The sequence below is a fragment of the Petromyzon marinus genome, chromosome 3 (assembly GCF_048934315.1).
Source record: "Petromyzon marinus isolate PM22_M1 ecotype Great Lakes invasive population chromosome 3, UKy_Petmar_22M1.pri1.0, whole genome shotgun sequence".
NCBI lineage: Eukaryota > Metazoa > Chordata > Hyperoartia > Petromyzontiformes > Petromyzontidae > Petromyzon > Petromyzon marinus.
The window spans coordinates 15,343,420-15,366,280 of record NC_133669.1 but is presented as its reverse complement, the minus strand read 5'-3'; the positions used below and the strand labels follow the sequence as shown (position 1 = coordinate 15,366,280).

The following is a 22,861-nucleotide window of genomic DNA, read 5'->3' as shown; positions in this document are numbered from 1 at the left end:
ACAAATCTGCCCAGCCTTTTTTGCCTCTAGTGTTATACCCAGTTACTCTTAACATCCCCTAACCTGCCACTGTTGGTAGGGAAATGTATGCATCCATATTTAATTGGAAAAACCAATTGCAACATCGCCCCCAAATGACAAACTTGCAGGCTGGTGCTGGCACCTTATGTCAGAGGGATAGCTGTTAGCAAGGAGTCCACGTGACTAAAAAGAGAATTACAACTGGACACGAGTAATTGTAAGATGCTTTGAGATTATGGGTGCACTTCAGTGCCCAATAAATGCAAATCCTTAAATCCTTCATTCTTAGTTAATGTGGGTTGGTGAAGACAACCATCTGACAATGCCCTACTGACACTCGAGTAAATCCAAATTACTTTGGCGTTAGCCAAGGACGCAGCCAAACTGCGTTGATAAAAGCACATGGTTTGAGCAGGACGTGTCGCTTGAAGAGCTTGTAGCCAGTGGTCCGAGCGTAATGCCAATACGCATGGAAAAAGCCTCGAAATTCAGATCCAAACTACTCTGCTGGGATTGCACACAATCATCGCCTCTTAATGACGAGACTTAACGCGCCAGGTGCTGTCACTTTGTGCTCACGAGGAAAAGGTACCACGAGGAGACGTAACGCTCTTGAGACGTTCCAGCGTAAAGGAGAGCGATATATCAAAACATGATCGATGTCACGACAATGTTCTTTCATATGGCAATATGTTAATGCAATAAATGCCAATCCTCGAGATCTGATAAACACGACGAGAGAGTTGGTGTAGCTTTGATATCCATTGGATGACATACTACAGTGGTTCAGAATACTGTATTTAACCTGGAGGAATCCGATGAGCTATAAATGTATTTTTCCACATTAGCTATATGGTCCATCGTTTTTGGATTGCACAGTGGCTTTAAATGATATCCACGTATCTCATTGGGTCGCATGCATTTCTGAGCGTCTCTGGGTATCTCTGCGGGTCTCTGTGGTGTCCAATATCGTCCATAGATTGGGTTGCACGGCTCCAATCGCACGACTGGGTGGCTTGTCTTTAAATTTCATCAACGGAGCGCTGTGGGGGTCGTCACGCGGTCTGATGCATGACGTCATCTCGTCCCATTAATGTTCACGAACGGAGCACGGTGGCGTCACGTGGCGTTTATTTTCATGCAACGAACGTAGCACGGATGGCGTCATCGCGCGGTGTCTGACACATGACGTCATGGCGCGCCGCGCGCTTTCCCTTTAAACGTTCATTGACGAGCGCCCGCGTGGGTGTCGGAGGAGGCTGCCGGTTCGTTTTGCCTTCTTGTGGAGCTGTAATTTAGAAACATCTTCCGACCGTAATCGCGTTCCGTCGAAGGCGACCGAAGCTCGTGCGTGCCTCTGCTTGTGAGGGGAAGTTGGGGGGAGGCAAAGCGACGGAGAAAAGAAATCCTCAAAATAAATCCTGTCGCCGAGGTGAGGCTGCGTAGCCGGTGCGCTCAGCCCGCCGCCCGCGATGTTGTGACAGTGGAAAGTTGGCGGTGCCGTACCGTGTCCACACTTAGCTCTGTAATTAAACCCCGTAGTCTTGTACGGGGACATTGCATTTTCAAGTCCATACGACCATTCGTTTGTGTTTCTCGCTTGTGATGGGACTTTGTAGGATCAACGTTGTGGTTTATAAGGGTACGGGGGTGACTAAAAAGGTCTGAATTAGTCTGTAATAAGGTAGGCACTGATGAGGGGTTGACGGGTTTGCGGCGCCATCAGGGGCTTGTACTGGCGTGTCTACAAATCTGTGTACACGTGCGTGTGTATATGTATAGTGTGTGTATGTATAGTGTGTATATGTATAGTGTGTGTATATGTATAGTGTGTGTATGTATAGTGTGTGTATGTATAGTGTGTACAATCATGTGTGTGTATATATGTATAGTGTGTACACGTGTGTGTATGTATAGTGTGTACAATCATGTGTGTGTATATATGTAAAGTGTGTACAATCGTGTGTATGTATAGTGTGTACACTCGTGTGTGTGTATGTATAGTGTGTGTATGTATAGTGTGTATATGTATAGTGTGTATATGTATAGTGTGTGTATGTATAGTGTGTACAATCATGTGTGTATATATGTATAGTGTGTACACGTGTGTGTATGTATAGTGTGTACACTCGTGTGTATATGTATAGTGTGTACAATCGTGTGTGTATGTATAGTGTGTACACTCGTGTGTGTATGTGTATGTATAGTGTGTACACTCGTGTGTGTGTATGTGTATGTATAGTGTGTACACTCGTGTGTGTGTGTGTGTATGTATAGTGTGTACACTCGTGTGTGTATGTATAGTGTGTACACTCGTGTGTGTATGTATAGTGTGTACACTCGTGTGTGTATGTATAGTGTGTACACTCGTGTGTGTATGTATAGTGTGTACACTCGTGTGTGTATGTATAGTGTGTACACTCGTGTGTGTGTATGTATAGTGTGTACACTCGTGTGTGTGTATGTATAGTGTGTACACTCGTGTGTGTGTATGTATAGTGGTGTACACTCGTGTGTGTGTATGTATAGTGGTGTACACTCGTGTGTGTGTATGTATAGTGTGTACACTCGTGTGTGTGTATGTATAGTGTGTACACTCGTGTGTGTGTATGTATAGTGTGTACACTCGTGTGTGTGTATGTATAGTGTGTACACTCGTGTGTGTGTGTATGTGTATGTATAGTGTGTACAGTCATGTGTGTGTATGTATAGTGTGTACAATGATGTGTGTATATATGTACAGTGTGTACAATCGTCTGTGTGTGTATGTATAGTGTGTACAATCATGTGTGTATATATGTATAGTGTGTACAATCATGTGTGTATATATGTATAGTGTGTACAATCATGTGTGTATATATGTATAGTGTGTACAATCATGTGTGTATATATGTATAGTGTGTACACGTGTGTATGTATAGTGTGTACAATCGTGTGTGTATGTATAGTGTGTACAATCGTGTGTGTATGTAGACTGTGTACAATCATGTGTGTGTATATGTATAGTGTGTACAATCGTGTGTGTGTATGTATAGTGTGTACAATCGTGTGTGTATGTATAGTGTGTACAATCGTGGGTGTGTGTGTATGTATAGTGTGTACAATCATGTGTGTATATATGTATAGTGTGTACAATCATGTGTGTATATATGTATAGTGTGTACAATCATGTGTGTATATATGTATAGTGTGTACAATCGTGTGTGTGTGTATGTATAGTGTGTACAATCATGTGTGTATATATGTATAGTGTGTACAATCATGTGTGTATATATGTATAGTGTGTACACGTGTGTATATGTATAGTGTGTACAATCGTGTGTGTATGTATAGTGTGTACAATCATGTGTGTGTATGTATAGTGTGTACAATCGTGTGTGTGTATGTATAGTGTGTACAATCGTGTGTGTGTATGTATAGTGTGTACAATCGTGTGTGTGTGTGTATGTATAGTGTGTACAATCGTGTGTGTGTGTATGTATAGTGTGTACAATCGTGTGTGTGTGTATATGTATAGTGTGTACAATCGTGTGTATATGTATAGTGTGTACAATCATGTGTGTGTATGTATAGTGTGTACAATCATGTGTGTGTATAGTGTGTACAATCGTGTGTGTATGTATACTGTGTACAATCGTGTGTGTATGTATAGTGTGTACAATCGTGTGTGTATGTATAGTGTGTACAATCGTGTGTGTATGTATAGTGTGTACAATCGTGGGTGTATGTATGTATAGTGTGTACAATCGTGTGTGTATGTATGTATAGTGTGTACAATCGTGTGTGTATGTATGTATAGTGTGTACAATCATGTGTGTGTATGTATAGTGTGTACAATCATGTGTGTGTATGTATAGTGTGTACAATCGTGTGTGTGTGTATGTATAGTGTGTACAATCGTGTGTGTATATGTATAGTGTGTACAATCATGTGTGTGTATGTATAGTGTGTACAATCATGTGTGTGTATGTATAGTGTGTACAATCGTGTGTGTGTGTATACTGTGTACAATCGTGTGTGTATGTATAGTGTGTACAATCATGTGTGTGTGTATGTATAGTGTGTACAATCATGTGTGTGTGTATGTATAGTGTGTACAATCATGTGTGTGTGTATGTATAGTGTGTGTATGTATAGTGTGTACACTCGTGTGTGTACCCTCATGTGTACGTACGTTGAACATCTTTCCCATCGTACGTAGCCAACCGTGCACATCGGAGGTGCGGGTGTACAATCGTGTGTGTGTGTACAATCTTATACGTGTATAGTGTTTGTACAATCTTGCGTACAGTACTGCGTGTACAGTCGTGATTATATATGGAGTGCGTGTCCAGTCTTGTATCGTGTGTATAATCACGTGAACAGTTCTGTGTAGTGCGTGCTTACAATGCCGTGTGTGTGTGTGTGACCAGTGTGTTTGTGATTGTTTTGTAATGTGTACGAGTGTCACTACACACACACACCGTGCTGCGTGTAGAGTACTGCGACTGTACGTGTGTTCACTTGCTTGCACGTGTGATTGTGTGATAGTTTCATGACCACGCAGTACTGTGCTTGTTCTGTTACATGATGTGTGGTTGTGTATGGGTATGAGTGTGTATAGTATATGGATATGCGTAGCTATGAGAGTGTGTGTGTGTATATATATTTATACTGAACTGGTCCTCCCCTAGGTCGACCCAGCCTCAAATGAGTACCTGGTGCGGTGTGTAGTAAACATCGCCACTGGGGAGACAAAGGCGGCCGGGCGTGGTTGCTGGCCACCCACCCCCTCGTGTACCGTTCCGGCCTTAATAGGTGCTGCTCGCTGACAGCACTTGCCCCTACGGGTCTGTTAAAGGCTACACGGGGGATCTTTGTCTTTGTGTGCGGGTTTCAATTCCCTGCCACGGCCAACATCGGTGGCGAAAAAGGGTTGCCACCTGTCCGGGATAGTACGGGAATTGGCCTCTCTTCTAGATTTAATTCTAGATTTAAAGCTCTCTGTTCGAGTGGCAGCGATTATCGTGTTGTCCCGAGATCTATCCCCCGACATTTACTTCTACCGACGTCTGGCACCGGTATTCTGTTGTATTGCGTGGCATTGTGTTTGAACTATTGTGATGTCCGTTCACTGCACAGCTTTGACAATGGACCGAGTGCTGTGACCGAGGGGATAACTGCGCGGTCGGGGTTTTGTTGTACTGCACTGCAAGAAGGTGGTAACGAGAGTGGAGAATGATGCCCGAGCCGGCTCATGGCCCTCTCCTCTGTCGGTCGTTTTCAGACTTGAAGTACTGCCACTGTGTTGTGCCTGGTGCGGTGTTGGAAGCGTCACTGGGACACTGGGGAGACAAAGGCGGCCGGGCGTGGCTTTAGACACATTACCCATCTCTCGTGTAGTCCTTAATAGGTGCTCACGAACAGCACTTACCACAACATTGTAACTGTCTATTCAGGTTTATCATTGTACTGTGAACCCCTCATCAGTGCCCCTAACTTATTACAGACCAATTCAGACCTTACTGGTCACCCCGTGCCCCCTACTTATAAATCTCAACGTTCATCCTACAAAGTCCCATCACAGGGGAGAAACACAAACCAACAAACACAAACTAACAAACACAAACTAACAAACACAAACTAACAAACACAAACGAATAGACACAAACATGTTTTGCTGGGATTTAAACGGTTGTACGTCGTATGAACCTGAATTCAATTTCCCTGTACAGGGATAGGGGTCAACGGTATGGGTTGACATGTATGCTGTATATATGAACGGATTGACTGTGTGCACGTGTGTCAAGTGTATATGTACGAATGAATGCGTTGTCAGTATCGCGTGTACATGTGTTCACATACACACGCGAGTGGGTATACGTCAGTCTAAATTTACATACCGGTAGTTTGTATACAATGTGTCCATGTGCCCATTTACTTTCTGCGTATCTTTTTGTTTAATGGTACAGCACACAACAACACGGTACTGCACTTTGTAAGTGTATGGTAGAGTACATACGTGTGTACATAACGCCATTGTGTGTATGAGTGTTTGTACGCGTTGTGTGTAAAAAAACAACACCACATGAATGTGTGTGTCGTGTCTGACCCACACGTAATAAGCGCCACTATCGCCACCCGCAGGCCTGATCCCTGTCCTCGTGTGTGGTATGAGCAATAAGCAATTGGGTAAAGAGTCAACTCTTGCAGCATCCACCCAGCCGCTGTCCAACCTGACCCCATGTGTCTCATCCGATTCCAGTTAACGCGCTTGTCGCACTAACACACGCACATTCGCACACGCACACACACACGTACACATCACCTCTAATTGGAAACGCATTGTAGGGGTGATTAAGTGACGTTGGCATGAACATATTAATGCCAAAACGATACAATAAGCAGTTGTCGGCATGGGCCAGTACTACAATACATTCTCCCAGAATAGTTCAACACGTGTCGGCTTTCCCCCAGAATAGTTTATTGTTTCCATGCCACAGCAGGTGCAGAATAACTCCGCTTTTCCTGGGCTCATTATATACGAACATGGGCGGTCCTCGATTTACAAGTGGGTTACGTTCAAGAGTTCCGCCGTAAGTGGATTTCCACTTAGGGGCCGTCCATAAATGACGTCACGCGATTTTGGACGATTTTGACCCCCTCCCCCCCTCGTCACACGGCGTCACAAAAAATCAGCCTCCCCCCACAAATATGACGTCACAAAGCTCTGCCCCCCCCCCCAAAAAAAATAAAACATGCTTCAAATCGCTTTAAACTGTTGTCATTGTAGTGCGTATTTAATGTGGCGCTGCACTCTGATGTTGTAGGAGTGTTGTTATAACAATTAGTGTTATAACAATTCTATATTTATTTAAAGTTGCGCATTTTGATGTGACGTCACATTTCTCAATCCCCCACCTCGTCACACATCGTCACAAATGTCTAACCCCCCACCCCCCCTAGGTGCGTCACGTAATTTATGGACGGCCCCATTCCTCAGAACTCAATATTTAATTGTACACATGGTCAGTGTTATAAAACGTGTTATGGTTCAATAAAAAGGGACACATTGTTAAACTCATGAATAATAACCAAAATATACATTTGCATGCAATGCTGCAATACGTATTGTATATACTCACTCTTTGGTTCTTTCGGTAAAGTCACGTAGAAAGAAAATTTAATTAAACAATATAATACGACGTTTCGATTGCAACACAAGCAGCCATCGTCGGGTACAAATGAATGAGAAAACAAACCTAGTAAACTTGGAAATATAATGCAATACTACACAGAGAGTCGGCCAACAAAACGGTCAACAGACAAAACATAGACACGGAGACAGAGAGAGAGAGAGAGAGACACAACATAGACACACAGAAAGACGACGTCTCTGTGTCGAGGCCTTAAATAGAGACGGGGAGGGGGGTCAGAGGAGGAGTTGTGTGGAATTCCTGCCCATAGGGGGACGGACGAGCTGGACTCTGGACTTCTAAACAAACAAACAAGCACAGAGCGTTGTGTGGAAACACATTCCTGCGGAGGGGGCTGGTAGGAACGTTGGTTGCTCGGTCAATGGCCAGGGTCAACGGCGGCACCACGTGGTGTATTCCGCAAATATGCCCGACTGTGAGGACGGGCACAAGCCGGCGTGAGTAGGTTAAACGTTGAGTTTTATAAGGCACCACGGGGTGACCAGCCCCTCCCCACCCCACCCAGCCCCACCCTCCCCACCCAGCCCCTCCCCACCCTCCTCTCTCCACCCAGCCCCACCCCTCCCATTTTTTTTATATTTGAATGTCCGGATACACGTGGACAGACATCACAGACATACACAATTAATCCCCTGCCTCCTGTGAGAATTAATCCCGGTTGGGCTTCCAGTCCACTACGTTTCCTACCAGTACCAGTGTAAATGGGCGCTAGGTGGCGATGTTTTTTATATATCCGGGTATCCGGATACACGTGGACAGACATCCACAGACATACACAATTAATCCCCTGCCTCCTGTGAGAATTAATCCCGGTTGGGCTTCCAGTCCACTACGTTTCCTACCAGTATTACTGCCCCCGTAGCGGCCGGAGGAGAGAATGGACTCGTAAACAAGCACGGAACAAGCACGGTAGAAATCTAATTGAGTAAAATTAGGAAGTGTAATGCAATGCAACACAGGGAGTCGGTTAGCACACACTTAACGCATAGCCTGGTTGATTACGTTCTTCCAAAGATTGCTAAATTAGAAGTTAAGTGTGAAACAAACAAGCACTGTATATGGTAAATAAAAACATAAAATAACATGGGCAAAAGTAAATCTGTTTTATTTTAACTTTGAATCCTGATGCTGGCTTGCTTGTAGGAAGGGGCATAATGAGTCCCCACAATTGCACACACAGGAGCACGCACGCACGCGGGCGCACACACACACACTTTCACACACACACTCACTTTCACACTCACTTTCACACACACACTCACTTTCACACACACACACTCACTTTCACACACACACACTCACTTTCACACACACTCACTTTCACACACTCACTTTCACACACACACTCACTTTCACACACACACATGCATGTGCATGCACGCACACGCTCACTTTCACACACACGCTCACTTTCACACGCACACGCACTTTCACACGCGCACGCATGTGCATGCACGCACACGCATGTGCATGCGCGTACACACTCCCAGCGGGTGATGCTGGGACTCGTTACATCTTGCGGAGCATCGCTCTGCCGAGAAATATAATTCCACGGTTCATAAATACGACAACACGTCCGCAAGTCGGATGGTTTAAAAAGAAAAACGTCTTATGGCTGCTCTTTCGTGAGTGTGGATGTTCGTAAGTCAGACGTTCGTATCTCGGGGACTGCGTGTATTACATTCCGTAGGAGTTTATGGGTTTACAAATACTTCTTATCCTCTGCCCTATGCTTACTATTTGAAAAATTCCAGAGCATTTCCCATTCTGCTTTTCCAAACAGTTTCCTATCAACTGCCAAATTTTCAAAGATATGACAATTACTTACAATTATGGATGGGATAGCCGAGAGTAATTTAATAACAAAACAAAAATGCAAACCCCTGGATAATACACATAGAGACAGAGATAAATGAACAAACGTTGCACACAGGTAACACAGAGATAGACACAAACACACACACATATATGAAGACATTCACAAATACACGGAGACACATGAAAAGACACACAGATGGAGAGGTTGGATGTCCATTTTCCCCCGTAAGGATGGTAATAGGGATAATTATGTGGTTTCCATCACCTCCATAATCTGTCACTACCACTCAAGCTTCCAACACTCAATGGCTGTCCGAATCTTCGGGTAAAAGCTGCAGTAAGCTTTCTCATCCTCTGCCGTGGATTGTGGTGGATGGTGAGAACAGGCCTGCCACTTACTCTCTTGAGCCGGAACACTTCCTTTCGCCAGCCAGGGCATCTGGGGAGGTACGTAGTAATTGTGGACGTGTGTATTATTTCTCTTTGTACGTATCATGTGAAGGGCGTCTCCATTCATAACATGGCATCCCCAAAAAAGACAAAGATAAGCAAGGAAGAGGAGGAGTTGAGAGCTGCGGGTAATGGAGCCACTGCCGCCCAGTTAATCTCCGCTGCGCTCAGTGCTGATGAGGTGAGTGGAGGCAGAGGGGTGAGGCACCTGGGCCACACACCAGTTAACAAACCACAGGAGACACTCATGCCAGTTAATCATGGGTGAATCAACCACTTCATTATTCTCGGTTGAAGTTAATTAACAACACCTGTAATCATCTCATCAATCCTGCAGCGGAGTATAGAGATTATGGTGACATTTTCATCCGTAAACAACGAAGCACAGTGACCCATCATATATAGAACGATTATATTATGTGATACATGACAAATGCCTCTCATCTGATACGGAACCCATATTTCATCCAATACAGAATCTATGTCTCAACATCTTATTAGGTTACCACAAGTAAATTTCATTCCGTGTTTACCAAATACTTTAAATCAAAGCATTCATACATATCTTATGAAAACATGCTTTTTTTATTTGTTCATGATTTACTGTTAACAACAACTGATTTCAGAATTATACAGACACCAAACACGAGGGCTTGAACCCCGGCACATATATGTGCAAGTGTAGGGTATTGTGGTTATGGCTGTGGCCAGATGATGTGGCAGCAGCTGTGGTTTTGTCTTGTATGTGGTTATATGTAAGCGATGTCTCATGTACAGATGTAGGTGGGTGATCTCCCTTCTGGTTGTGAGCAGGTGATGGTGGTTGTAGCGGGTGATGTGACGTGTGTGGTTGTAGGTGGTTGTATGTGAGTGATGTAAATTGTGTGATTGTAGATGGGTGATGTGACGTGTGTGGTTGTAGTAGGTTATATCTCATGTGTGGTTGTAGGTGGGTGATCTAGCACGAGCCTTGGTTCTGTATCGCGATGCACTGACGCGCGTGGACGAGGAACTGCTGGAGTCGGCTTCTCAGTGTGGGGAAGAGCGCCACCAGTTGGAGCTTGTGGCGATGCAGGAGATGGTGACTGCGCGTCTCGCAGCATTGGGAGCTGATGGGGCCACTGGAATGACACCGAGCAGCGTAGGTTCCTCCACTGACCACACCTCACCTGACCGAGTGATCTCTCCTCAAGGTCATCGAGACCCTACTGAGATCACATTTCTCACCACATGCTCCTCGTTGTCCTTGGAAATTCCCTCACGAACGAGGGTCGACTCCACTTAGGCCGTTGCTACTTCGTGGGCCTGTGTTATGGGATCGTCCGACTCTTATAAATTACGTGCAACATTTGTTCAACTGTATTGGCGGTGTATTTGTATCAGCTGAAGCAGCTTTCGGAGTATTCTTGCTTTTCAGTTTTTTCCACCACTTTGGTCGAGAGTCCTGTGTGCACCCCCCCCCCCTTCCCCACCTCCTGGTGTGTTTTGGCAGAAATTCAGAGAGTACTCGGCTTATGAACAGGTACCATTTCTGAGTTCCGTTCATAAGTCGAACAGTTTGTAAGTCGGAACACAATAATGAACTGTATTTAAATGCCAATACGGTCAGTGTTAGGAAATGTTTTACGGTTCGACAAAACAGGAAATAAGAAAAATTATTGTACATTTGTGCGTAACACTGTATAAAATTCTGTATAGTAAATAACATGAAACGTAAAATAAAGTAATATAAGTAGAAAAAAACCTTTTATTTTGACTTGAATCCTAATACTGGCTTGCTTGTCGAAAGGGGTGTAATGAATCCACACAATTCCACACACACACCCGGGGCACTCACGCTCACGTATATACACAAACAACGACAACGTTCCCTCGTATAGATTAACAAGATGTTGAGCAAAGTGTTGTTGGCGAGCAGCACCAATGAAGGCCGGCGTGGCACACGAGGGGGTGGGTGGCCAGCACCACGCCCGGCCGCCTTTGTCTACCCAGTGGGCGATGTTTACACACCGCACCAGGTACTCATTTGAGGCTGAGTCAACCTAGAGCCTCAGGACCCATTCAGATAATTGTCACTGGTGTTGGTCATGAGGAATCGAACTTGGGTTGCCGGTTTGGAAGCGCATTGCACTGCCGCTCCCCACACACAAACGGTGGCGTAAGCAAGCGCACGTACGTGTGCAAGTCAAGGTTAAAAAAAAATCTCATGGAAGCTGGTTCGTAAGTGCAGGTATTTGTAAGTCGAGGACTGGCTGTACCTCTCAGTCCTGAATGTGGGTCATCCAGACATGGAGGTTTAGGGACTTACAAGATTTCTCATGCCTTGGCAGTATCCAAAATGTACCCTCTCACCTTTCTGTAATTGGCAGCGTTTTAGTTATCTGCACTGGTGCTGGTCTCGCTACACTGTATGGAAGGTAGGGGATCCTTAAACATGAGAGGGTCCTCTTCAAATGGATACTTGAAATACATTTCTTGGATATATTAGTGAGGCCTGTGAAGCCCTGCCCCACTTTATAGATGCTGAAAGGCGTGGTGAGGCCGGCTTTGTCTGGAGAACGATACCGCAGTGTAGACACTGCCAAAGCCTTAAAAAAGATTCTGTTACGCAAGTCATGAAAAGTACAATCTATGACTTCTGGTTAGTACTTGCATGATATATATATTTTTTAAATACTGTATTGTAGACTTGAGCTTGCAAAGTGTCCAGGAAAAGGCAGTAGAACACTGGACTGTTTGATTTATCTCGAAGCAGCTTTGAGTATTATCCGGTCGTATGCATTAATTTTCTTTGGGTACCCCATTATTCTGTCAAATGCCACTCTATAAAGGAATTAATCACATCCAATCTTGCTGTGGCTTTTCTGGCAAATTGGCATAATAATTGTTATAAAGCCACAATTATAACTTATCAGCCATATGCCTTAGTCCTTAACCCCTTACTTGTGTAATGACATGATGACACCTGCTGGCTGGGAAAGGGAAGCACGGGTACGGGCACAGTTAAGGTAACATCCAGTCGGAGAGGGAGAGGTATTTGGGGCAAAGGTAATAGGTGGGGTTGGCCGTGATACTCCGGGAACCTGCTGGAAGGTTCCATGAGAGGGCGTGGCCGGAGGCGGGGCCTAGCCACGCCTGGGGAGATATAAGGGGGAGCGGGCTCGGGGTTCGTGGGTGGATTCTTGGGTCCGGGCTGCGTCGCTGCTCGCGGTAATCTCTCTACGTCGTCCGGCCACGTGGAAGATCTCCTGCGGGGGTTCCATTGCCATCCTCGTCACGCCGCCAGCCAGCGACGTAGCCGAGTGAGGGCGGTGGGACCACGCCGAGTGACCGGCTGTGTGTAGCCAGTAGAGACGTTAATATCTAAGTGTTGTACTCAGAGTGAGAAGAATAAGGTTGGCCTGTGTTGTGCCCAGTGTGAGAAATAATATAAGTACCCTCTACACGATGTGTCGCGGAAGTCGCTCATTACACTTGTAAGCTTTAACATATGAATGGTAACACTTAGTCTATGAAATCTGAACTCTAACCTTCACCCCTGTGTGAGTACAGGAGGTCATGGATAAGCCCCCTGCCTACACAGCTAACATCCCTCCTGGACACTCGAGTTTGGAAGGACAAGGAGCTGGGGTCAGAATCATAAAGCACCATGCCAGAAAACAGTGCACCCCACTGTGACACACAACATACCACAGCACACTATACGGTGTCACACCACACCACAAAATACCACATTACTCATATCACATACAGCATCACACCATGACACTGCACAACACATACCACACAAATCAATGCATGTGTCGATATTATATCACACTACACCCTACTGCACACATCTCAGCATGCACCACTGAACACAAATACACTGCTCAGTACGTTCCACCCCACAAACAATAGCCAAAAGATCCCCAATCATACACCTTTTCATGAACATATTATTAATTTGTTTTTTTTTATACATAGTGTTTACAGATTCATACACTTATTTTAAGGAATTGGATAATTATACCTGACTTTTATTAGACTCTAAATAGATAAGTGATTCAGTTGAAAATAATGCAGTCATCAAAGCTGTCAAAATATTCACAATTTCAAAACCATTTATAAAGGTGGAACGATGAGAAGGCATAAAGAAAATAACACAATTTTTTTTTGTCATCCACAAGGAACTACATCATTTTCAAGGCGATGCATGTTGACACTAGAAGATATTTTAATAAAATTTGATTGTAGTAATACAAGAATAAGGATATACGGTGAAAGTATTAACCATCATTTATTCACCGATGATAAAAAAAAATGTTATTACAACCCATGGTTCGAACTACATAAATTGATTATATATATCTTTACAAAAAAGGCTGAAAAGTGAGGCTAAAGATATGTATATGCAAAGAAAAGGTTGAGTACTATGAATCTGCTGAACAAAATATAAAAACAGAGTTATGTGTAACAACAGTGATTGAAGGCAAAGCAAAATAAAAATTATGACAAGGAGGAGAATGAGAACAGGATGGAGATCCTTTGGATAATACAATTTTAGAATGAAAGACAACATACGAATTTATCATAAGAAGAACATTTTCAGTTGGTGCCATTACCTGCCCTGACGTGGATAGCAAACATGGACTCTAACAAAGAACATGGATTAAAACCTGAAAAGTGCATGTAGGCATTTAGAGATACATTCTTCCAATTACTCGGTGAGACAAACACGTGGATCAGGGAATACATGCAAAATAGATCATGCTTGCTGAATAGAGAAGATTGGGTTTGGGCAGTACACATTGCAAGAAGCGGTGATTGTCGATGGGTGAGACTGGTGATGGAATGGCAGCCCAAAAATACAAAACACCTCAGAGGATGACCGTCATGGAGATGGAGTGATGAGACAATCTTGTGTGCAAAAATTAAATGGATCGTGTCTTTGTAGGACCCATGAGGGTTGGCAACAATGTGGGCAGACCGTAATTTGGCAGCGAATACTTAATGGGAGCTGATGATGGTCCATTACATTCTTCTTGAATGTGTTGATGGTGATCATGTCCCAACCTCTCCAGGTATCTGCCCATTGCTGCAAGCCGTCGCTGAAGTTCGACGTTGATGGCCCCTGTAATGGCACCAGCGATGTGGTTGATGCAGCTGCTGACGACGATGACGACGATATATCTGAGGATGACGGAGGGGACGAGGACGACCTGGAAGTCCTCATGGAGCTGCACGACGGCGCGCGGCTCTTTTTTGTGGCGAGCGACAGCTCTGTGTCCTCCCTGCCGCACCACGGCCCATTGCAACCCAGCTGTGGTCTGCGTATCCTGACCTCCCCCGAGCGGGACCCCGCACAACCCGCCGCATACTTGCAGGTGAGCCAAAGCCCTGACTCCCTCACTCTTTCCCCGAATCTGGAGCCTGGCCTAATAACAACCAGAAAGGAAAACACAGCAATGGGGAAGTGCTCGTTAATTTGTATACACAGGCCTACATTGTGCCATGTGTAGAGCTGCACTTTATGATTATTTAAGCAATTGATTCATCTCTAGATTACCGGTTTGATTACTTGACTAATCGGATAACAGGAATATACTTGGGAGAAAGTATTTTGCCTGATCTCCTGTGTGTTGCTGGATGAGATATGATGGCCAAGGATTGGTGATGTCATCACCATCATCAGGGAGGTCACACTGGGCATGAATTGAGGGGTTTCCTGATTTTAAGAGATATGATGTCAGAGTGGCTACCATTTATCAAAGGGGCCCAAGTAATCGGCCCCAAAAAAAATCTGTCGATTCCAGTATTTTGGCAATTTACTTAATTCACCTAATTATGCCAGATCTAATATTGTGCCAGCTGACAAGAACTCATAAAATATATGATATCCCTTTTCTACAGAGGATAACCTCATTGAGTCTAAAAACCCTTTGACCATTTCTATTTTAATCTTTGTGGGAGGTAACAAGAGTTCCTGTAGAAAACCCATAGTGTGAAGGGATAACGCTCAAAGCTTCACGCAGATAGATTCAAGAATGCATTGCTATGCTGTCGTCTCCTGGCCACCTTGCTCTACTGTGAGAAGTGTAATCTCTTGAGTGAGAAGTACACCCAGTTGTGAGCCCCTGCCTATAACCATCAGTGACCACAAAGCCACAACTTAGCCATCCTTTCCTTTCCAAGCTTTAATCTCTACCCACCACGACAAATGCGGTAATTTTAAAAGGAAATGCACAGGCAACAATATAACATTTAAGTGTTTAGTCATTTCTAACATGGTCTGTGATGTGATAATAGAATGATTTTTCTTTAATAATGTGTTATGAAGAAGGCCCATTACCAAAATGTCACCTGTTCTTTGTTTCCTTATTGGTGAATGTGAGTTTATTTGTTCATTGCTCTTGAAAATAGGAAAGTTAAACAAATAGACAGGCTGGTCTCTCATGGGATCTCTGGACAAAAGGCCCACAAAATGATCTGTCCTTATTCTCTTTACCTTAAAAAGAGACTTCTAATCCACACACACTCTTACCTTTCACCTTCAAACTGTAATCGTTCCACCTACACACGAAAGCCTATGTGCCGCACGTTGACGCACACTGTACTCGTGTGTGCTGTACTCGTGTGCGCTGTGCTGCAGGTATGCACGTGGGTTTATCCACTCGTCCCGGGCGTCTCTCCAGTTCTGTGCTGCGCTGGAGGAGTCTACATCTTCCCCATGGAATCAAATGCCCTGTCCCCTGCTGCCTCCTTGCCCACTCTGCCCGCTGTGCCCCTGGTGCCCCCCGGCACAGTGTATGCGGGGCTGGTTCTGTCAGCCGATATCGCGGATCACTACAAGGACCTCCTGCACGACCTCCTCCTGCAGTTATCTCTGTTCAAGGATGAAGTGAGTGTGCATGCGTGTGAGTGCACCTTCTTGTTTGTGCTCCTGCGCTGGTCCAAGCAGCTTGTTTGGCTCCATTGTACTCTTTGGTTCTATTCGGTAAAGTCACGTAGGTAAAAATAAAATAACAAAAATCACGACGTTTTGGCCACAACACAAGTGGCCTTCATCAGGTGAAGGGACCGGACTGTCCAGAGGACAGCGTTGGAGTGAAGACAGCCAAGCCCAGGTCGCGTCCTTTAAGCTGTGTGGGAGGAAACAAAAAACGCCTTGACAAAGGAATTATCATAAAATGATGTACTGGACCGGCACGGTGGGGGTGGGGGGGAGGAGTTTACATAATGTTGGTGTGAAGGGAAATAAGCTGTTGTGAAAGTTTGGGATACCACTACTTGAAAAAATATACTGTACCATTGAAAATTAGTTTAATGTTTGGTTTGATTTAGAACATCTTTCCAATGATTGCTTAATTTGAAACCATCCTCTCGGTTGAAATTGTGTCTGTGTTTGTAAATCTGAATTGCCTCGTGGACAAATCTCTGATAAAAACCCATGGGTTTGCAGAGTACCTTGGTATCGGATAAAACTATATCGTGATCACCCACAGCGATGTAACAGTGATCAGCTACGGCAGAAGAATTCGTTCTGCCGTGTTTCAAATCTGATTTGTGCTCGCGAATTCGGTCAGAGACATGTCGTTTCGTCTTCCCGATATATTTTTACCTACGTGACTTTACCGAATAGAACCAAAGAGTATGGATTCTTGCAGTCACGAAAGCTTCAAATCTAGAATGGCTCCATTGTGTCTATCCTTTGACCATTTCCTTTCAAGCTCTTGCCACTCCACTTGGAATCAAAATGTATCTAGCCATGGCATGGGCACCGTGACGCGTGTACAAATGTTTCTGCATATTTTTGCATGTGATTAAGCATGTGCATATAACAGCGCAATAGGCATGTGGATTGTAACCGTGAGTGCATTATACTTGTGAACGCAGGTTTCCTCACAAACCCATAACCACACTCATGTGTTTTTGCCACCAGCGCTGGCGTGAGCCTCCATGTGACCTGACGCAGCTCAGTAACACAGTGCCTGTCCGCCCACCATCTTCGCGGCCACCAGGCTATCCAGGGGACCCTGCAAAGGGCTCCAAAGCTTCTCCAGTTGTGCCGGAGTGGAGCGAGAAAATTGCGAATGGCATTAACACCGGTGAGGTCAGAGGGGGGGGGGCCCTATTTTCTTTCAGAGGGCTTATAATGGACGTGCTGGTGTCCAAAAGCAGTATCTGAGAACTTGTCCATCTCATACTGCCACATAATCATTATCATCAGCCATGATCAATCCACTGTTGGATAAATGCCTCCCCCAAGCAGTCACCATCTGCATATGAGCCAATTTCAACCCTCCATCTCTAGTGGTCGTTCACGGGGGCATTCACTCCATTGACTGCCACTTCACTTCCTAGTCTCGATAGCAGGCCATAATCGCTTGCGTTAATGTGTTCTCCCCATGCATACTTAAGCAGAAAAAATGTCTTTAATCTGCATGTTTTTATAATCCGCTTATTCTTCTTCCTCTCCGTTTAATTTCAAATATGCACCTCTCTTTGCGCACTTTCAGCTTTTGTGTCATTGTCTGTGGTTATGATCCATGTGACAGTAGATAATGTGTTCAGCTTTCTAAAAGCACTGCAACCCACTTTCATCACTTTGACTGCCTTCAACAACTGATCTAGCTATATAGATTGTTATTTTCCAGTTGTGCTCTCCAACAGATATCTCCAATTGTTTATCAAATTTGTTTTTTGTGACTTATTTTACAAAAAAAATTTCAGTCCAACTTTCCAGCTGCCTTTGTTATTAATGAGATGAGCATCGCCTAGTCTCATTTTAGGACACACTTTAAGTTTATTCAACAAGTACTTTTGAGGGCTTAGCTCCAACACCCGGGGTTTGGCATCTCTCTCACTCGCTCACAAACTGTGTCACCTGGCAGGTGCTGGCTGGGTGAGCTGGGGACTGGAGAGTGGAGCGAGCCTGGCAGGACGTGCTGTGGCCTGGGGAGGTGCCGAGGTCCGGTCCCGATTACAGGCAGCCGATGCGGCAGGCCAGGAGGGTGCGGCCGGGGGACCACCAGTGGCTACTGCCGTGGACCCCCGAGTCCAAGAAGCCATGCGTGTATCGCGCAGTGTGGCCGGAGGGGCGCTAACTGTCAGCAGATTCATGGGTACGTTTAAGAATATCAACTTTTTTAATAAGCAGAGTGTCTGCAATATCCCATTATCAATGGCAATATATTAAAACACAAATTATGAAGAGTCACTTGAACACAATTTATCCGATCACAGTATTTGCTTTTAGCTGTCTTAGAATACTTGCGCTTACTGAATTTCTGTTAGTGCATCATCTGTTTTCCGAGTCTCTAATGTCCACGACTCCCATGTAGCAGCACCACCCAATCGATCCAATTAAATTTAATGTTTCCTGCGAATGGATTCTGCTTATGAATCCACGTTTGTCCTTATGTGCCCTGTGCATGCTCTCCGTCCGCGTGTTTCGCAGTGGATGGCGTGTCCTGGGCGGCCGGGCATCTGGGCCGCGGCCTCGCCCCCCACGTACGGGCCTGTGGGGAGCGCATTTTGCCAGAGTCGCTGACGCGGGCCCAGCCCGGAGAGGGCTCCACACTGGACGGGGCCCTCGTGGTGGCCGCCAGTGGCGTGCAAGGTGTCCCACCTACACACATTTGCTTGCATACACACACTTAGGAATGCATACGCATCCACACGCATGACTCGATACACAAAGCCGAAGAGCCAAAGAACATCCGCCTACACTAACTGCCCCACCCCAACCATCCATTCAACACTTCCATCTATCTCCTCACTCTAACCAACAACATTCACCCAACCTCACCCACACGACTTACTTAACCCACTCGCATCACCTGTGCGCAGCCAAAAACTCGCCAAACTCATTCACACTCCCACTCCGCCGACTACACCATCCACCCAATGCTAACCTCAAACCATACGTATGCCCAGCCATGGCTGAATAGTAGTTGTAGATGTAATTTTATGTTTGTAAAAAATATTCTTAATTGGCTGTGGTTGTAATGTGTGTGATGTTTTAGTTACATTTTGAAGGCGCTATGGTCATGGTTTAAATTGTTGGGTCATGATTGCACTGGTGGTGTTTGGCCCACAGGCTTTGCCACGGTGTGGCAGGGGATGGAGTCGGCCGCTCACACAATTGCCAGCAGTGTCTCAAACGCAACCGTGCAGACAGTGCAGCACAGGTAGGGTGTGCGCACGGCATGCAGACACGGCATGCAGACACGGAGCGCATTGCTACGCCACCACTCCCTCTTGTCACCGAAGGCATTGCACAGACATTGAGTGCACATTGGTCACTCACACAGTATGCATGCAGACACTGATGTATGCAAACATGTATGCACAAGTGCAGGTAGCTTTATAATTGATTGAAAGGACGCTTCTGATAATGTACCAATGTTGGATTCCTGCCAGATTATTTTCCTTGGTAGCCCTATGGATTGCAAGTTCCCATCTAGTGATTGTATTCTAGTTACTCAATTATTCCACCTGCACTTACCACATTGCCAGTGGAAAACCACCTGTGCTGAGGGTCCCATGCTGGCTTGGATGTGCCAGTGGAAAACGGGTAAAGATAGTGTGCGTAATGTGCCGATTTCTGTGCGTTGTCCTACTTAGGATGCGTATGGTGCATATGCAGCACTCGGTGCATTGTATATTCTGTCGTGCCTCGTCTTGTATTAATGTGCATGCACCCACTGTGTTAATGTGTCATGAGATTCATCCATCATTTAAAAATGTGCATCATGCTTCAGTAACAGTACAAAAATACTCCCGATTCACTTGCTGGCAAATCTTCCCATTTTCCATTATTTTGTAAAATGTTTGGTCCTGATCTCTACAGATTTTGATTTAAAGCTTTCGTGACTGCAGCGATTCATATTCTTGGTTCTTTCGGTAAAGTCACGTAGAAGGGAAACAATAAAATAATAAAAATATAAAACAATAAAATTCTCACGACGTTTCGACTACAACACAAGCAATCATCATCAGGTGTGAAAACCAGAGCAAGAACATTTTTAAAAAGTGGTGTTTTTAACGTTGAAAAAACGCCACTTTTTTCAAATTGTCTTGCTGTGGTTTTCACACCTGATGATTGCTTGTGTTGCAGTCGAAACGTCGTGAGAATTGTATTGATTTATATTTTTATTATTTTATTGTTTCCCTTCTACATTACTTTACCGAAAGAACCAATAATCTCTACAGATATTAGGGCCAATCTACCAAGGCCATGCATTATACCCATTTGCTCACAAAATGAATCCAGCCCATTGTGTTACTGAACATGTAAAAAAAGAGCTTCATAGCTCATCGGATTTCTCCCGGATGAAGATTCTGATAAAGATGTGAATGTACTTGACATACCAGGTATGGTGCAGAAGCAGGTGAGACCACCGAGTCGGCTCTCCAAGCTGCCCTGAGTGCCGGGGTCTGTGTCTACAACCTAAGCCATCTGGGTGTCAAGGGCCTCGTGAAACGCACGGCCAAGGAGACGGGACGCGCCGTCCTGCATGACTACACGCGCCCTCCCAAACCCCGCCGCAAACGCTAGCACTTAACTTTTCCATCCTACAGGGACCCCTGTCCTTGAGATTGCCTCCTACACCTTCCCTGGCACCCAGTGCCCCACTGTCCTAGGTCTCGTCCCTCCATCAGAACCTTAGATTCTGTCCCTCGCAAAGCCTCTATTCTTCTTGAAACTCCATCCCTTGCAAAGGACCCCTTGACTCACCCTAAGCTCCATATTCCTACATTTGGACATGTTAATTGTTACAAGCACGATTTCCATGAAAGGTTCTGGGAGGATTGAGGCGTTCCGCTTCTGGAAAAAGTTAACTTTGCACACGTCAGCTTGTGTGTTTTGTATACTAAGTTAATAAGATTATGCATTAGTTATTTTGTGCACAAGCTAAAAAAAGAATACAAAAAAAGAATGAATATTTATTTTTCATTTGAATTGACTCTGATGGTGTTGATGAGGTTTTGGGTGGCTTCATAACATTGGTAGAGTAATGTGTAGAACCAGATGTGAAATCAGAAGTTTAAAGATAAATGGGACTGGGATTGGGGGTTAATGGGGTTTCTTCACTAGTGTTTGGGATTTTTGCAATTTTAGCACTGACAAAAGTTCGTGCTCAACGGATCAAAGTGGTGGACACTCAAACGGATCAATGGGGACATGGCAGAACTCCTTTGTTACTCTTCTTCACAATATTTGGGTACTGATGGGATTACCTAATAGACTACTGCAGGAAACCAAATGAGGCTTTCCTGCATGAAACGGGAACACCAAATAGAGCATCTGCCTAATTCCGCTTGGGTTGGCTATCCAGGTTCAGTGCTCCAGTACCTCATGGGTGAAGGACGAGTGGTTGGCCACAGGAATGTTGGCTGCATCAGATCGACCGTTGCCAAGAGGGGCCCTTGGGGAATGGCGTGGGAAGGATTGATGCTGCAATTGGTTGTCTTTGCATGTTTCCACACTTGTTTGGGAGTGAAGCACTGGGAATTGGGGCGATCAGGTCTCAAGGTGTGTGTGTGTGATGTTTGGTAGAGGCATTTTGGATCGTTTGGTGAGGAAATTGAGCCATGAATAAGGATTTCAGCAGTTGTGCAAGATGGAGCATAGGTGAAAGTAATAGTTTCAGAATTGACAAGTGTAAGGGTACATTAATTCTGAATCGGGTGGTTCCGGGTACTCTTTTGGAAGCTGGATGACAGTTGGTCACGTCACCACTTGGTAACATTGCCTGATATAACCATGTGGCACATGAACAGTCCTGACATGTTAATGTGGAGAACCCATAGACGATAACAGGCATATGATGATGCATCAAATCACTCATTCAAATGTTCACTCGCCATGTATCGGAAATGTAAACAAAATAAATAAATAAAATTGTGCTGATAAGCGCACCGAATTATGTACATGAATTACGTTTTGTGCAAATTATACTCTAGGGCCAATGAAGAAAATGAAACCGTACAAATAAAACAGGACATGATTAGGTAAAAATTAGACCAATGGATTTCTTAAATCGTCACACCCAAAAAGTGAGAATTTGACACATTGCTTACTGATTTGGGCTGGTCAATTCTCTAAATGACAGCTGCACCTGTCGTGGGCAATCTCGTTTGCAGTATTTATGCTGTACACGATTACTCATTCAAAATGTACACACTTGAATATATAATTATGTAAACAGACAATTGTATTATTCAGTAGGTGTACATATCTTATGCAAAAACGTTAACCATTCATATTTGCAGTAACGTCAAAAGCTGAACAGTAACGAGGAGAGATGCACGCTCTGAATACAGAGCACAGTGATCAGGACAAGTGCAAATCAGACATCGTACAATAATAACTGCGGAATATGCCGTTG

At 44.7% G+C, this 22,861-nt stretch overlaps 1 protein-coding gene across 1 annotated transcript; it reads left to right on the top strand.

The window, feature by feature from the left end:
* Window positions 1-1,172: 1,172 nt before the first annotated feature.
* Window positions 1,173-22,396, top strand: LOC116954974 (spartin-like). The gene is made up of 11 exons (XM_032975872.2): window positions 1,173-1,453; window positions 9,538-9,666; window positions 10,435-10,626; window positions 13,038-13,115; window positions 14,549-14,851; window positions 16,117-16,365; window positions 17,407-17,572; window positions 18,359-18,589; window positions 18,925-19,086; window positions 19,567-19,657; window positions 20,844-22,396. The coding sequence occupies exons 2-11, from the start codon at window positions 9,556-9,558 to the stop codon at window positions 21,025-21,027; spliced, it is 1,767 nt and encodes a 588-aa protein (XP_032831763.1). The 5' UTR covers window positions 1,173-1,453; window positions 9,538-9,555; the 3' UTR covers window positions 21,028-22,396.
* The last annotated feature ends 465 nt before the right edge of the window (window positions 22,397-22,861 follow it).

Bases quoted from the DNA above. Each gene is read 5' to 3' on its own strand.
- LOC116954974 (XM_032975872.2), top strand. From the start codon at position 9,556: ATGGCATCCCCAAAAAAGACAAAGATAAGCAAGGAAGAGGAGGAGTTG. The intron at 17,573-18,358 runs GTGAGGTCAGAG...GTCACCTGGCAG, and splicing joins TGCGAATGGCATTAACACCG to GTGCTGGCTGGGTGAGCTGG. The intron at 18,590-18,924 runs GTACGTTTAAGA...CGTGTTTCGCAG, and splicing joins AACTGTCAGCAGATTCATGG to TGGATGGCGTGTCCTGGGCG.